Genomic DNA, 16,314 nt, shown 5'->3' with positions numbered 1-16,314 from the left:
CTGTTGCTAAAGAAGATGCTGATTTCTTTCTCTTTAAGGCTTAGGAACCATGACCAGGTAAATCAGGGAGGAAAACGTGATGCTATTGAACAATATCTTATATTTATTGAGTGTTTACTGTGTGCAGGCACTGTGCTAATCACTGCACACTCATTTGATTGTACGGTCACCTTATGGGGCTAGTGCCATTTTTCTAACGATAAAACTCAGCCTTCAAATGATTAGGAAACTTAGTCATGGTCACTCAGCTAATAAGAGGCCTAGCAGGGTGTGGAAGCTACGCAGTCTTACTGAAATTTCTATGTTGCCTGAAAGAGACGGGCAAGAAATCAGGAGGATGCCCGAGGGTGTGGCTCAGCGGAGCTGGAAGAGGCCGAGGTGCGGAAGGTGAAATGGGGCCGGTGCCAGGAACGCCGTTCCCCTGGACTCTGAGGTGCCCCTTCCTGCTGCCTTTCTCAGCCCGAGGGGCGCTTTGGTTAAACCAGGTTCTGCTCCCCGACCGGCTGGCTTGAGGCTGGCCTCCCGCTTTAGGCTGAGGCTTTATGTACCTGCGCGGCAGAGGTGGTGTGAAGCATCATACACGCCATATGGGGCCCCATTTGCATTTGATGCCTGCTCAGCTGTGCACAGCGTCTCCTTAATGAATCGCATGCAAGCTGAGCGTCGCTATATTTATCCAAGCTCCAGGAGCCCCAGCGCCCACTGCGGTGGGGCGGTGGGACACCCTGGCCAGCTCACGTGTCCCAGAACGGAGCCTCAGAGGTCGACCCAGTTTTTCTTGTGCCCAGGACCTTTGGGCCCGTCAATAATTTGTTCGCTGGCGGATCAGCTGGTTTCTGAAGCATCTTTCTGGGTGTTCTGAAGCCAGAACAAGTGTTTCTCTCCTGAAGCTGTAACAAGGACTAAGTGCTGAAATAGGACCTTGAAACGACATCTACTGTGCCCTTGACTTGAAGGGCAGGTTTAAAGCCTTGCAGGTAGACAAGCCATTGTTTTTCTTTACACTTCAGGGCAGTTCCTCAGGGCAGTGCCCTCCACTCCCACCCCACCAGTTTAGTTCTCCCATAACATCTAACAAACGTACATATTTTTTCTTAGTCACTTTTTCCTCAAAATATTCCTTTTATTTACGTGTACTGACATCGGGCACTTTGCCAATGCGGCCACTTCTGTGCTCAGGAATCAACACAATACAAACAGCTAATATTTACTTAATTAACGCTAACTGCCAGCTACAGCACTAAACACTTGAAAGGCATTGTCATTGATTTTATTTTATTTTTTTACCTTACAATAACCCTTTGAGCATTCTGTCTCCATTTCATCAACAGGAAAGGTAGGATGTGGAGGGAAAAGTGGTCTGCACCCACACAACCAGCACTCAGGGACCCCGTCACTAGGTGGCTTTGTGTTTGCTTCCTGCCAACTGCAGCCATCCCCTCCCACTCTCCTCATTCCCACTGAGGAAAAACACGTGACTGTTGAGAATGCAGTAATTCTGCCTACGATGTGGCAGGTGTAAAATGCAAGCCATGTCCCCGGAGAACTGTTTTTTCGTCCTCTGCTAACTGTCCGCTAGTGTCGAATATGTTTCCGTTCCTGGCCTGCAGTGTGGTTTCAGGGACTTGTGACATAACAGGGGCAGCTTGGGTTCCCACTGAGGCACATGCCCCGGTCTTGGCCTCATGAGACCTGTGTCATCTGCCCTGAGTTCCAGAACTGTCCCTTTGGAATGTGACCTGGAGCAGATCACAGGTCCTGCTGGCAAAAGTGAAATTCGGTTTCCCATGCAGTATAAGGTTGAGTGGGAAGCCTTGACTTGGTCTCACCCCTTAAAAGTCTCCTTTCTTCCCCACCTCAGTCTCATAACGTTGGCGGGGACACAGCAGTGAAGCCAAGTGACCCCCACTCTGGCCCTCAGCTCCTTCATCCACACGTGGTGTAGCGCGGACGGATGCTCGCGGGCCCTCCCCCGGCTCTCGGTCCAGAGCCCAGGAAGCCCGCCCATTCAGCAGAGCTCTGACAAGAAGGGAGTTGCAGGGAACTCAGCCAGGACTAGTCTGAGCAAAAAAAGGGGGGCGGGTATTGGAGTTAACTAGCCAGACAGAGAGGTGGGGGACCAGAGCAGCCTTGGGGACGTCCTCAGCCGGGCTTCACGGACACTCCCCCTGGAGCACTGTCATTGAGACAAAGCCCATTTTTATGATTCTCTGGTTAAAAAAATACAAATTTTAGAGACAGAGTTGCCTAGAACTATTTATTACAGGAAGTGGGCGTCAGGGCAGGTAGGCAAGCAGTCCCGGTGGTTCCTGAGAAGAGAACTCGGCCCCCCATGCACGCGCATGCTCACGCACGCACACGCGCATGCGCACACGCGTGCGCAGACGCACAAAGTCCCAGCGCTTCTTACCGAGAAAGGCTTTGTTGTGTAAGTAATGACGTGTCCGTCGTGGGCAGCTACTTCCGATGTGGGTGGGGAATACTAGACCAATAATGGGCCGTAATGTTGCTCATTAAAAACGTTCAGGCAGCTGCGATTAGAGGAAAGAGTAAGGGGTTAAGGAAAAGGCCTGGGGGATGGGCCTCCATTCGCTTAGCTTTGGACGCAAAGCTAGCAGCGCTGTCCTTTGGGGAAAACCACCACCTTTTTGCACTATTGTCCTCCCTGCCACATCTGTCCCATCTTCCCCACTTGGGTGGGAGTCGGGTACATTCCAACCCCTTGAGTGGGTCTCCTCACAGTCCCTGGACACAGTGCTGTCACCTTCATTTGCAGGTGAGAAGCTGAGGCGTATGGCAATTACGAGGCAGTAAAGCATAGAGCAAGGAGGTAGACCAGCTGGTCGATGGCCAGGTTTGCATTCTGGCTCTGTCGCTTCTGACGTGGAGTCCTTGGACATGTCGCTTAATCTTTGTCAACCTGTAAAATAATGAACGATAGTGCCCGCCTCATGGTGTAGGTGTCAAGGCGATTTCACACATGCACGTGTGTGCGTGTGCACACACGCACACCCCTGGGGCAGAGTCATGTTCTGTAATGTTTGCTATTATTAGTAAGGTCTTCAGTTAGCACAGGGCAGAGTGGAGACTGGACGCAGAGCTGGCTGGCTCCGAACCCCTTCTGAGTGGCTGACATCTGTGTGCCAGGAGGTCGAGGAGGGAGTGGTGCAGGAGGGGAGGAGAGAGGAGAAAAGTGACTTTAGGGCCCCTGGCTCCTCTCACAGCCATGTCTCTACGCCTTGAGCTGCATACCCAGAAAGTCGGCAGCAAGTTCTGGGCCCCTGGAATGGACCGAATGTTCAGCACCGGCTTCCCTTCAGCTCAGTACTACAGGAGGGCTTTAGGAAGCAGTCAGGAGAAAGAGAGAGAAAAGCAGAGATAGACACAGAGCCCCACAGAAGACAGTGAGGGAAGAGTACTCAGAAGAAGATAAACCGAGAGGCACACTCGCAGAGAAGGAAGTGGCAGAGAAAACGGGGGGTGTGTGTACGTAGTACAGACGGCTGCCACGACCGGCCGCCATCCTGTGGTCGATAACACCTGTTCCATGTGTCAGCGCATTATCAGAGGAAAGCACAGCTGGCAACCCACCAGTGACGCTGTGTAGGACTGTGACAGGGGACACCCTTCATCTGAGCCGGGACAGAAGTGACCTTCTCCAGATTGTGTGCAGGCCGTCACTGACTGGGTGGTGGGCAGTTCGAGGTTGGCCGTGAGAGGCGGTTGGAGAGGCCTCGGGCCAGGAGGGCGATAAGACTGGGGGGTTCGGGGGTTGGTTTCACACCAGAGGATGGTTTCCATAAAAAGTCACGTGGGAGTGTCTGCACGGCGCTCGGATACCCTTGCCATCCTCTAGGTAGGATTCATGAGTGGTCTCACTTTCTAAGTAACGCACTTTGCTTTGTGCCCATTTTTTAAAATAATAGCACCTTTATAGTCAGAGGAACAGCGGGGTTTTACATGGGGGTGAGCCTGCTCCTGAGTCACGGGGTAGCGAGGGCAAGGCCCCGACGCAGCACAAGCATGTCCCTAAGCACAGGACAAGTAGAAAGGCCACTGTGTGCTTGAAGATATTCTCCCTGATGTTTGCATGACACTTTGGACATCTGCTGGCCAGCATCTTGCCCCTGAATCTTGATGAAGGGTGAAATTATTAATGTCCTCTTGGTGCGGACAAGCTTTATTCCTTGGAGGTTCAGGGTTTAATAAAAGAGAGTGGGGTGGATTTGTTATGTGAGTCAGTGGGAGTGTTTCTATTCAGTGTGGTGGATGGGCGGAGATTTTTTTCCCTTGAGTGGATTATGCCGGTGGGGACTCCTGAAGGGACTCCCTCCCCCTCAGTCCCCATGGCCCACCCTTTTCTTTTCAATTTTAAATGAAGTTTATGGCTGGCTGGCGCCCACTTTCCAATGTAATGGCTGTTGGCTTGAGAAATGACCCAGATGTGTCTTCTTTCAGGCTTTATGAAGGCAAAGAACAGATGGAGTTTGAAGAATCCATGAGGCGGCTCTTTGAATCCATCAACAACCTGATGAAAAGTCAATATAAAACCACCATCCTGTTGCAGGTTAGTTTACACTCCAAAAATCATCTGTCTTTTCCCTAGGTCACTCAGTAAATAGCAGCATGGGGAGGTAATGTCTGCTTGGACTTGAACTTGCACCCCTGTGTTCACTGGAGGCCTGAGAAGGGTACATGGTATAAGGATCCTAAAGGCCAAGGACTCTTTAGGGCAGAAGGGGCCACATTTGTGGCTTGTTTCCCACGAAGGTAGCCATGCCTCTTTTAAAATAGCTCTGAAGCGGTTGCTACCTGGAAGGACGTAGGTCAAACCCGATCCACTTCTCAGGCGGAGAGTAGTTACGGTGGCAGCCTCTGAAAATCATCCACTTTTTATTCTCAGCACCCTAAACTCAGGCCCCCCTTTGAACGGAGAGGCTGTTTCAGGAAGACATTGTAGCTACACATGTCATGAGGGTGGTGGCAAAGGGGCAGAGGGGATAAGAAGGTAGGGACAGAAGGAAGAGAGAAAGCCAGGATCAAGCCCACGAGCCTCTATATGCAGTAGCAAGGAGACCCAAGTCAACAAGAATGTCCTCGGTCAGCTGTACGTCCTTCTGGTCATTTAAGTTCCCGGAGTCTCGTTTTTCTCATCTCTAAAACTTCCCTGTTTGGGTGAGGATTAAAGGAACATGGTCTGAAAATGAGCAAATTACAAAACACTATGCAAATGCGGAGACCTAATAGAATTGTTATGGTTTTGGCTTTTGTCTTTTTATCCACGTTCGTGTTGTCTGGGTGGCCGTGTGGGGATGTGTCCTTTTCCCTGGGATCTGGCCCCGATCGTGCGGGGTTCTCCGCGTGGGCTTCTGCCCCAGAGCCGTGGAAAGGAGTTGCATCTCTTTCTTTACTTGCTCTTAACTAAAGGGCCAAATTTAGTTTCAGGGGTTTACATAAAGTCAGTGATGCTTTCTACCTATCTGTAAGGTTCTTGAAAAGTTACCAAAGAAGAACTTAAAGTCTTAAATGTGGAGGAAAACACCATTTGAAGATAACTGAGTGATGTTTGGGGGCGTGAGGAATGGGCGGCTGAGGGGAGAGGGGCCAAGGCCACGTGACGTTAGCACACCCCAGGCGAGGGATCTTCCCAGACACTGACATTTGTCACAGGAGCAGCAGCTTTGGATCTGGAGCCAGAGGGATCTGGGTGGGAAACGGGGCATCCACACCTGGGTGCGTGACGCTGAACAAACCGTTTCCGATTCCTGGGCCTCCGTTTATCCTTCTGTAAAATCGGAAGTCTAATGTCTCATTCAGAGGATTAAATGAAGTCATGTAAATCATGAGGTATAGAGCCTGTGATACAGTTCAGTGTGAATAATTTTTAGTCATTTCTCTCTCTGCCTCCTTAATCTTGTAATAAACCAGGAGCTCTGGGGGCATTTTCCTACAGAGGAACCTGGAAGCTTAGATCGGTGTTCCCAGTCCTGTCATGTGGGCCAAGCAGGGTCAGGACATTCAAGATTCAGCGAGATTAAGAAACACTGATTCAGATTTCAAGGAGAGCAAACCCACAAGGCTGACTCTCCCTTTGTCTTTCCCTACAGCAGAGGAAGACGAAGTTTTCCCTGGTGAACGACCACCAGCTGGCGCGGAGTCTTGACTCTGAGCCTCCCTGGGGCGTAGCAGGCAAGGGAGCTGTGCTGTATTAGCTTTGGGTTGGCCAAAAAGTTCACTTAGTTATTTCCATACAGCTGCTCTCTCTAGTAGCGCTTAGTTGTTTTTAATTTCACTTAAAACAATTTTGTTAGATTGTATTGTGACAGCTGTCAGTCAGAGTGACTTTAAAAAAAACTCATCAAAATCGGTGAAGTTTCGTGTGGCTATTTAAATATTGAAGATGGAGGAAGATAAGAAATATTTTGGCATGTTATGCTTTATTATTTCAAGAAAGGTAAAAAGGCAACTGGAACACACAAAAGATATTTGTGCAGTGTATGGAGAAGGTGCTGTGACCGATCAAACATGTCAGAAGTGCTTTGCGAAGTTTCTTGGTCTTACTGATATTTTGGCCAAATAATTCCTTGCCGTGGGGCTGTCTTATGCGTTGGAAGGTGTTTAGCAGCACCTCTGGCCTCTGCCCACTGGAAGCCAATAGTGGGAGACAGCTGACGTACTCAGAACATCCAAATCGACAAAGTTACTGGTAAAAGTGAAAAATATGTCTTTTATTTTATGAAAAGAAACTAAACAGACTTTTTGGCCAGCCCAATATATCTGTCAAAAAAAAAAAAGTTTTGATTGAGAGTAAAAACGCCACTGATTGACACTCACAGCTCAAACTTTACACTTCCAGCTGCTTGTGGTGGAAACCCTATCAGGGGTGTCAACTTCATTTTCACCAGGGGCCACATCAGCCTCGCAGTTGCCTTCAAAGACCCGAGTGTACTTTTAGGACTGTGTAAATGTAACTACTTCTTAACTGGGGGCAAGGGGCTCGGTGCTGCTGCCACGTAGAAACAAGATGCCGGGCCGGATTTGGCCCGCAGGCCTCGTGTTTGTCACCTGTTAGGGCCTGACTCCTGCCTGCCCAGTTCAGAGCAGAACCGATCGTTCATCTCAGCTTTGTCCATTGTGAGTTCCGGGACCTCAGGAAGTTGCTCCTCATTGCCAAGGCTCGCCTCCCTTCTGCTAATGGCTTTCAGAGTTTCCCACTTTGTTCAGCATTGTCACGGCAGCGGCTCACCCACAGCTGCGAAGAATTCGAAGCCAGCCGTTCAAAGAGGGCAGAAGGAGCATTAGAGACACCTTCACTGACGGAGTACTGACCACGCGCCCAGCACGAGGCTGGGCTTTCACACGCAGCGTCTTTAATCTGCCGGAGACCTGCCAGGATTTGCTGTCTTCGGTTTCCACAGGAGGCTCGTAAATTAAATAATTAATCCCAAATTATACCTACGTATAGTGGTGGAGCTAGGATTTCCACCCACCCAGGTCTCCTAACCCCAAAGTTGATATTTTTCTGTAAGCCACAAGAGATGGGCTAAGGCAGGGGGCTCTGTGCGTCTTCAGTAAGGGGCCACATGCTTAAGCCCCCCTGTGTGGCGGGCCTGTTCGCCCTGCTGATACAGTGGTCTTTGTCCACCAACACCAGACGCTTGTGAATGGGATTTGGCTCAAATGTGCCCAAGGGGACTTGGGTGACATCGTGCAGACCCATGGGACCCACTTTCCGCTAGGTCTGCGATCCCTAATGATGCTGCCACTGGGCGGCACGTGGCGAAATGAGCAGACAGCTCGTGCTTCGTGACGGCTCCTCGGACCACCGTGACAGCCAGTTATGCTAACGAAGCTGGTGGACTGTCCGGCGGGACAGGGGCTCTCTCTTTCACGTCTCCAATGTCCGGACCGGCGGCCACCATGTAGTGGGTGTACTCGAGTATCTTTCGGCTGAACGCACGAACGAATACCAGCTTCCACCGTTTTATGTTTTAGCATTTCGTATGTGTCACGCTTTGAGCTAAGAACTTCACACATACGCTCAGCTCATTTGGCTTTGACAACCACACCTTGTTAGGCAAGTCCTCGCTTATCTTTACAGATGAAGTGGAGACTGAGAGAGGGTGGAGGAACTCGGCCCCCACATGGAAGTGGCAGGTCTGGGGTTCGAATCCCGGCCGTGTGGGTCTGGAGTCCGAGTTCCATCACAGACCCAGGTGCCCTGGCAGCGTGCCAGGTGGACGAGCAGCAAGCAGAGGAAGACGGACAGGTGTTTCCTCCGTGGTCACGAAGGCGGGCTCGTTAGGATGCCTCCTTCTCTCCTCCCTTGTCACTGTTATTTGGTGTAAAACGTTCCAGTGTGTGAACTAAGGGAAGAAACTGCTCCATTGTTGAGCAGCGGCCTGCAGGCTGTACGCTGAGTCCCCAGCCCGCGGGGAGGTGGGACCTAATCTTTAATGACAGACATTGTGGTGTCACCTCAAATCTTCAGGTGATTCTTTAACTGCTTCCCCTTCTCAGCCGTATACTCCACGCCCAGCTTTTCATATTTGGGAATGATGAAATTTTCTTCCGATGAGGCTGCGGTGGATGTACCGATAGCTCACGTTTTTATGTTAATCTTTGCATGAGTTCTATAAAGTGGGTAACTTGACCCCCGTCATTCTCCTGACAAGGAAACTAGAGCACGCAGCATTAACTTCCCCAAGGCCACGCAGAAATGAGTGCTCAGCTGCACTTGAACACGGGCAGTCTGCCTCTACAGCCGTTTGAAACACTGCGTGTTTCTGCCTCCTGCCAGGCCTCAGGGGCTGGCAAAATGCTGGGGTGCAGGAAGCATGGAGACCTGTGGGTTCCAGGACATCGGTCCCTCTCCCCTTCTCTTTCTCTGAAAGGTGGGTGACAGGGCTGAATGTCCTGAGAGTGGCTTGCCCCGTCTCGTCACGCTGTGGTGAATTTCCCTAACACTGCTTGTCTGCTTTCCACGGGCCTTGACTGCCTGTCACTTGGCTAAAATGAAAGGTTGGGAATCGATGGGGTGGACTTTTGTCCGAGCCCTTGAATGAGGAAGAGGTCCAGTGTCCCTGTGCGACCTGCATCAGCGCTCAGGGCGTCCATGTCTGCGGCACCGAGACCCAGTGTGCTCTGTCTTCACGGTGGAGAGTCAGGGGGACAGTCTGGAAACCCTCAGAGGGTGAGTCCCCTCTGAGCTGGAGAGACCTCAGCGGTTTTGTTTGTCGTTGGTGTTGTTCTTAAACACGCGTCGTTTGCTAGCAGCCAGGGTTTATCGATCCTGGTGCAGTCCATCGGGAGAGCCATCATCTCAATTGTCCTGCCGTGACTTCTCCATGGGCCGGTGGAGTCACCATGGCTTGGTTTGTTTCTGACTGTCTTCTGGAAGGTTCTGCCTGACCTCTGGTGGACGGGTCCAGGATTGATGGTTAATGTCACATCATAAACAAAGTACAGTCTTTCGCCACGTATGATGTGCTCACATGTATGATGTGCTCCCATGTTTCTGTGTGCATTATACATGGGTTTATTATACCCGTTATTATACCCCTGGTATGTGATCATTATACCCATGTATAACGCTCATCCTTATTTTTCCCTCCGAAATTTGGGCAAAAAAATATGCATTGTACACAGCCAAATACAGTAACGGCCCGGCAAATGTTTGCCTGGCAGCTTTTCTTGCAACTCCCGTATTGGTGGGGAGGAGGACCCTCAAGTTAAGGGATTTCAGAAAAACTGTACCGTCTTTCAAAAGCTGTTGTCATGCCTTGACTGGTGTGGCTCAGTGGCCTGGGCACTGTCCTGCAAACCGAAAGGTTGTCGGTTCAGTTCCCGTTTAGGGCACAGGCCTGGATTGTGGGCCAGGCCCTCAGGCGGGGGCGTGTGGGAGGCAACCAATCAGTGTTTCTCTTACACATGGATGTTTCTGTTACTCTCTTTCTCCTTCCCTTCCCTTTCTGAAAATAAATGAATAGAATCTTTTTTTTAAAAAACTACCATTGTAAAAAGAGGAAGGTTGTTTCCATCAACCCCTCCCCTAAATCAGCCCCCTCCCTTACTGAAACTTCCCACTTACCGAGATAGAAATCTTCCCTAAAGCGGGCTGGGCAGTGGCAGGGTCACGTATGTGTCTTCACTCCATTGCTTGTTAGCTGTGTGGCTTCTGAGAAATCATTTAACCTCCGCGCCACAGTTTCCTTGTGGGTGAAATGGGATGACAGTGTCTACTCGTAGAGGAGGCGTAAGAGCAACACGTGTCCCTGCATGGAAAGCACTGGGTATACACGATGTTTCCAGTAATAGGTGCTATTCTAAAGCCCTAAGATTAATAACCCTGTTATTACATACGTGTTTCCTATTATATAGACACACATTTATTTATTCACGCAGAGACATAAACATATCTTCTGGGTCTTACTTAACTATTACATATGGGAACGTGTACGATGGAGTGAATGTGAAGCCACAACAATCAACAATATTAGTTCCTGTGGAGGAGTACTGTGTTGACCAGGGTACAGGTAATGGCAGCCGTAAAGCCACGCAGTTGCCAGACGGCCAGCAGATCTAGAATGCTGAGCTGTCTCTAGTTCCCAGGCCTTAGAAACACGCCACTAACAGGGGTCCCCAGTGGGTCCCACCGATGAGCTGCTCTGCCTTCCTGGACCCCGCCTGCTCTGCCCCTGCTCAGGCGTGTCAGGGCTGTGTGAAGGGGAGGGACTACAGGCAGGAGCCCTGCAGCCAGGGGTGTGCCATGACAGGGTGCCCGGGACAACAGACTCAGCACACTTCCTGTGTCAGAGATGGGCTGTCCCCACGGGAATAGAAAGCCACGGGCCTGCCACTCCTCTGTGAGGCCACCTGGACCAGATGGAAGAGTACACTCTCCGGCTGGGCTGGTAACGCCCTGAGTCTCCAGGTGACAGCCATTCTGTCTGGTTTCCTGTATGGCCAGCCCTGTGCTGGGGAGCAGTTCTTCTCCCAGTCCCGTCCCGCTCCTTGTCACTGATAGATGACGCATGGGGCTGTGAGGTGGAGGTGGGCTGGGACCTGGTGCATGCTGCCTACAGCTTCGCTCCCCAGCCTGGAAATGACCTGTAGCCCTTGAATGCCAGAGACTTGCTGTGGACCTCAAGTCCTGGCTTTGCCGAACTCGTGAAGGGTTTGTTTCTCTTTTTGTTTTGTTTCTTACCTTGGCCTTGAATGTGATGAGTCCATATCATAGTTTGTCCAGAAGCTAAGGAATGAGGGCAGGTGCTCGAGGGGCGACATGAGGAGAGACCCCGCACACTCACTGTGAGGGGCCCACTGCCTGCCAGGCATTACAGCAGGTGCGTGGTGCACTCTGTTCCACCTCATCCCCGGTACCCCACCTGGGGATGCTGGGGTCCGGGCGGAAGAACTGGGCCTAGCCCACCACAGGAGTCGGCCCGTCCCAGTGGGACCAGAACTCTGTGTTCACTGGCCTGAGAGTGAATACAAGACAGAAGTGCTTGGACCAGCCTTCTTTCAGGGCATGCGCCTCTGTCTCTGGTGTCTCCCAGAGCTCGGTAAGCTGGCAGCCCATGGGACGAGTGCAGCCGGCGGGCGTCTGATCCGGCTGGCACGGCGTGGACCCAGGTGAACAGGAAGGGCTCATTCCTCAGGAGGAGTGTGCGTGCCGCTCACTGCAGCACTGCCACTGGCCTGTCCTCACCTGCTTTCACTTCTTGTGTCTCCCGCCCAGCCCCACAGGCACCTGCGGCAGCTCTCTCTGCTTGTTCCTGGGCTATACCTGCCCAGAAGGATGTCACAGTGCATCTTGGCATATCAAAATGTTGAGAAGCTCTGCAATTAAAAAAAAAAAAACTTGCTGGTTTATCTTTGCTTAAACCCCAAATTATTTGATTGCAAATGCCTTTCCCCCCACAGAATACCTGACACCGTCCTACGGGACAGATGTGTCCCAGCGGGAGCATGGTTTTAGAAACATCAGCTTTTGAATCTCGTTATCCCTTGTCATCTTGATTTGAAGAAAATAAATTTCTTGATGCAAAATCCAATAACTGCGCAGAAATCTGACACCATACAAATTAAAGTCCCTCTGCGCGCTGAAAGAAGTGACGAAGCTGACAGGCAGCAAGAGTCCAGTCAGGCTGCAGGACAAGCAGGAGGACAGTTTTGCAGTATGTCTCCCTGCAAAAAGGGTCAATGTTAATGATGTATAAAGAATTTCACAAACCAGTAAGACATCACCCAAAAGAAAAAATGGGGGAAGAGGATGAATAAGCAGTTTAGTAAAGACAGAGCGATAACCATAGAAACGGTGCCTGCCTAGAAACCTGCAAGTTGCAGTGACAAGTGAAGAAGACTTGTGTACTAGGGTGGGTAAGGTCGTAGGAAGAGGAGTGGAAGGAAATCGATCACCGTTTCTTACTAAGGTAGTACGACACTGTCTCCTAAAATGTGTATGTACCATTATATTCATTTGTACGTAGGTATATACATTTTGAAACACTGATTGCTCTTCTTTGAGCAGTCAGTCCATCTGTTGTGTAAGGAATCTTACACATGTACGAGTGTGTATGTTCAATATTTTCTTACCACATGGAGCCCACCGGTAGAGGAGGGCTTAGAAAGGTGCAGAGTGACCCTGAGGCCCCAGCGTGTGGTGGTTAGAAAGAGAGTGTGCTCTGTGAAGTGACGTGCAAAAATAGCAGGGTGATGTGATCACCTGCGAAAAGCAAGTGGCAGAGCTGTAGAAATCACCCACATGTGTGCAGACGCACACACGTGTACACACAAACACACGCACACACCTGCCCATACACATGGAGCCAAATGGAAACAGGACGCACAGACAGCAGTGTGGCAGTGATCGTGGTGGGGAGGGGGTGCCATGGGGCTAAACAGCGGCGGAAAAGATGCAGTTAGAAAAAAGAAGGCCGTCTGGAAGGGAACGCACCGCGTTGTCGACAGGCGTCCTTTCTGGGGAGTAGGGATTGGGGCGGGGACGGAGTTGCGGGGCTCCAGGGGGTTTCACCCGTGGCTTTAACTTGTGTGAACTCGTTTTTACCTCGAACATTTACTGCTGACTTTTGAAATCATGAAGAGGAGAAAAGATGGAGGCACGGAGACAGCTGCTGCTGGGGGAGGTGGGCACGTGGCTTCCGGGGGGAGGCCGGCTCTGCGGCTGCCCGAGCCTGACGCTGGGCTGTGCCCCTCGCTGACTTCGTGACCCCGGGCTGGGTACGGAATCTGGGCGTGCCGAGGTCCCTTACCTGTGAAATAAGTACGCCCCTTGTAGGGACGAAACACAGTGTTACCTTGAAACAAGAAGCCCAGACAAGAGGCAGCAAGCATTTATTGGGGATTTTTAAAACACTGCAGTTCTCGAAACACAGATTGAGGCAGAAACCCAAATAATGTCCTGATTACAGAGTGAAGGAAAGGGGTTTTTATGAGGAAAAGGAAGGGGAATCATTCCACGCATAGAAGAAAGGAATTTGTATTGGAATTAGCCAACTGAGTTAGTCTTTCCCCATACCTGGCTTGTTACCGAGTCTGAGTCCGTCATCGTCTGTCCTTGGGGTCAGTCCCTGCGCTTTTCCTGTTAGCTTTGCAAACCATTACCAGTGAAATGATTAGGTCTGGCTGGTCTAATGGTTCTGTTGTGTAGTTCAGACTTTCCTGTGGTGCGGGTGTGAAAGGCTCTGGGCAGTCCTTCCGGAATGGCTCTCCCAGGTCTCTTGGAAGGGCTGTGTCCGTGTCCTTTTCCGCAAAGGTTTAAGAAGATCACCTAAGCACGGCATTCAGTGTGGCTCCTGCCCCACCGGACGTTCTCAGAGACCAGTCACGCAATCTTAACATTCCCTAAGAAGCCCAACCCTGTGTGGCCAGGATACAAGAGTGGATTTGTTAGCTACAGAATACTGAGAATATGCAGAAAAATAGAAGTTAAACGTGCGTACTTCCACTAGATTCTTAAATATGATTTCCCAGCCGTCTGACTTCCAGCTCCTCCTGAAGGGAGTGGCAGTGTCCCCTGCTGCTGAGCAAATGGCAATGCTGTGCCAAAGGGTGGGTGTGCCTCCCACCTCTGGGCGCGTCAGCTAGGGGAACAGCAAAGGGCAGTCTATCACAATGCCCACCTTCCCTGCGCCAGCTGGTGGACCGGGGTGCATCCACCAGTGCTCACAAGTTGTTCAGGGAGAGGAAAGACACACAACTCAGTCCAAGCCGTCCTCACCATCAGCAAAACCATTCTGGCACAGCATCCTCCAATGATGCCAGAAGTCACCATTTGCTGACTGCCCAAAGTACCCCTGGCTGTCTGCTGGATGTCTCATTCTATCACGGGTATTATTTCCTCGATTTCACGGCCAAGGGAAGTGAGACGTCAGAGAGGTTGTGTTTTCTCCGAAGCCACTGGCTGCTAACCAGAACCAGGCTTTGCCTGCAGATCCGCCTCACTTCCAAGTCCGCGACCTTCCTGTAACATACATTACTGTCTTCTTGAAGATCAAGGCAGTGTGACTCGCTGTTATATGCAGGGTGCTTGTTGGTGATTTGACCCACATGGATTCTCGAATCGCAGTGACAGTGCCCAGGATGCAGGCTGGTTCTCCGTGATCTGTGTCTTGTGGCAAAGTGTCCTCCCCACTGGGCAGGGATCTTGGGTGTGCATGTCGCTCACGGTCATTTCACTTCCCCCAGGTGGCGGCCTTGAAATACATCCCATCTGTCCTCCATGACGTGGAAACGGTCTTCGATGCGAAGTTACTCAGGTGAGAGCGAATGATGAACTTTCCTGGGCTCTGTTATCAAGCCAGGGATTCTGAGGGAGAGGAGGGCACGTGCGGGGAGTCCCAGACGGGCCCTCAGCTCAGGGACAGAGAGGACACACAGTAGGAGCTTCCTACAGGGCCCCCAGTGTGGGCTTGTCGCATCCTCATTTTGTTGTGTCAGCCCTTGGGTGAGAAAAACCAAGTCCGAAAGAAGTAGCTTTCTTTGATGATGCTACATCATCAAAGCATTTGATGCTACAAATGCTACAGCACGCGGACAGGTTGAAAAGCTGATGTTTGATGTAAATGCCTCTGTTTCACCTGGGGTTTCAGCGTTTGCCCCCAAATCCCTTTGCTTTCCCCTTCTCCATCCATTCTTTTCATGAAACGAACACGTTACTTTGATGTGACTGTGCTGTTGGGATGGGGCATCTGAGCCAGATGGGCCCTCTTCTCCCTCCTGTATCCACTTTGGACAGCAGAGAATGTTGTCCGAACAACAGGATGTTCCAGGACAACAGAGTATGTTCAGACTCTTCACATGAAAAGTTTAGATAGCACAGAGCTATCTATAACGTTCACATTTCACCTGACTATGGCGTATTTATCGAAACTGAGAAATCCACCTTGGTCTGTTCACCGTACTCCACGCTTCGTTTGCATCTCAGCAGTTTTTTGTTCTTCTGTTTTGTTTTTTACTGATGTCCCTTTTCTATTCATGTGATGATTTCTTCCATCTTCTTCCCATCTTTCTGGTCTTAAACTAAATTATATGTTATTCCTGGAGATGTTGCCTCTGCAAATCCGATTCCTTCCACAGCCCCTGCACCGTCACTCTCCGACACCACTTCTTGCTCATTTTTTCATTGCACACGGCGCCTGGCGTTGATGCGTTCACTTCTGTGTTGTGTGTGGGCCTCGCTGGAGTGTACGTTCTGTGCCACTGGAACCCAGTGCTCTGTGTGTTGCCAGTCACACATCACGTGCATGTGTGATCAGTACTGGGAAGAAGGAATGAGCACAGGATGCTGGTTTTGGGAACCTCACAGGGGCTATAATTTTATTTCCTTGGTACTTTTCTCTGTTTTTGGAAAGAGCTGTCTTCTTTTTCATGTCCCAGATGGGTTGTAATTGACAACATTATATGTATATATTTTTAAATTAAGGACTTTCTTGATTTTAAGACTTATAACACATCACTAAGCATAAAAACTAGTAAGCAGAGTGACACAGCACCAAAGTGAGAACCTGGTTTTCAACCCCTGTTTCTTTCGCCCCTTTGTTCATGACTTTGGGGAACTTGGCCTCTAAACCATAGTTTTCCCGCTTGTAAAGTTAGGCTAGGGACTGGACCTGCCTTGCAGAGTGGACAGGTTTAAATGGCAGAATGGGTGTGAACAGCTGAGCACGTGCCAGGTGCACAGTGCGTGCTCAGGGTCACCAGTGTTGGTTCCAGACGTTCACACCCGTTTGAGTTCCATTAGTGTTCGGCACCACGACCAACCGCGTGTACGTACTGAACGCTGACTTAGCA

At 50.6% G+C, this 16,314-nt stretch overlaps 1 protein-coding gene across 2 annotated transcripts in view; it reads left to right on the top strand.

Moving 5' to 3' along the window:
- The window catches only part of DOCK2 (dedicator of cytokinesis 2), a 345,180-nt gene that overhangs the window by 80,554 nt on the left and 248,312 nt on the right, over positions 1–16,314 (top strand). For both annotated transcript variants that reach the window (XM_037127870.2, XM_037127869.2), the window contains exons 23-24: positions 4,459–4,567; positions 14,710–14,780. In XM_037127870.2, the coding sequence (XP_036983765.2) occupies positions 4,459–4,567; positions 14,710–14,780 (180 nt within the window). The remainder of the gene's footprint in view (positions 1–4,458; positions 4,568–14,709; positions 14,781–16,314) is intronic.

Source organism: Artibeus jamaicensis, unplaced genomic scaffold (genome assembly GCF_021234435.1).
Source record: "Artibeus jamaicensis isolate MK-2021 breed Jamaican fruit bat unplaced genomic scaffold, CSHL_Jam_final scaffold_3151, whole genome shotgun sequence".
In the NCBI taxonomy this organism is placed as follows: Eukaryota; Metazoa; Chordata; class Mammalia; order Chiroptera; family Phyllostomidae; genus Artibeus; species Artibeus jamaicensis.
This window is presented reverse-complemented; position numbering and strand designations above follow the sequence as displayed.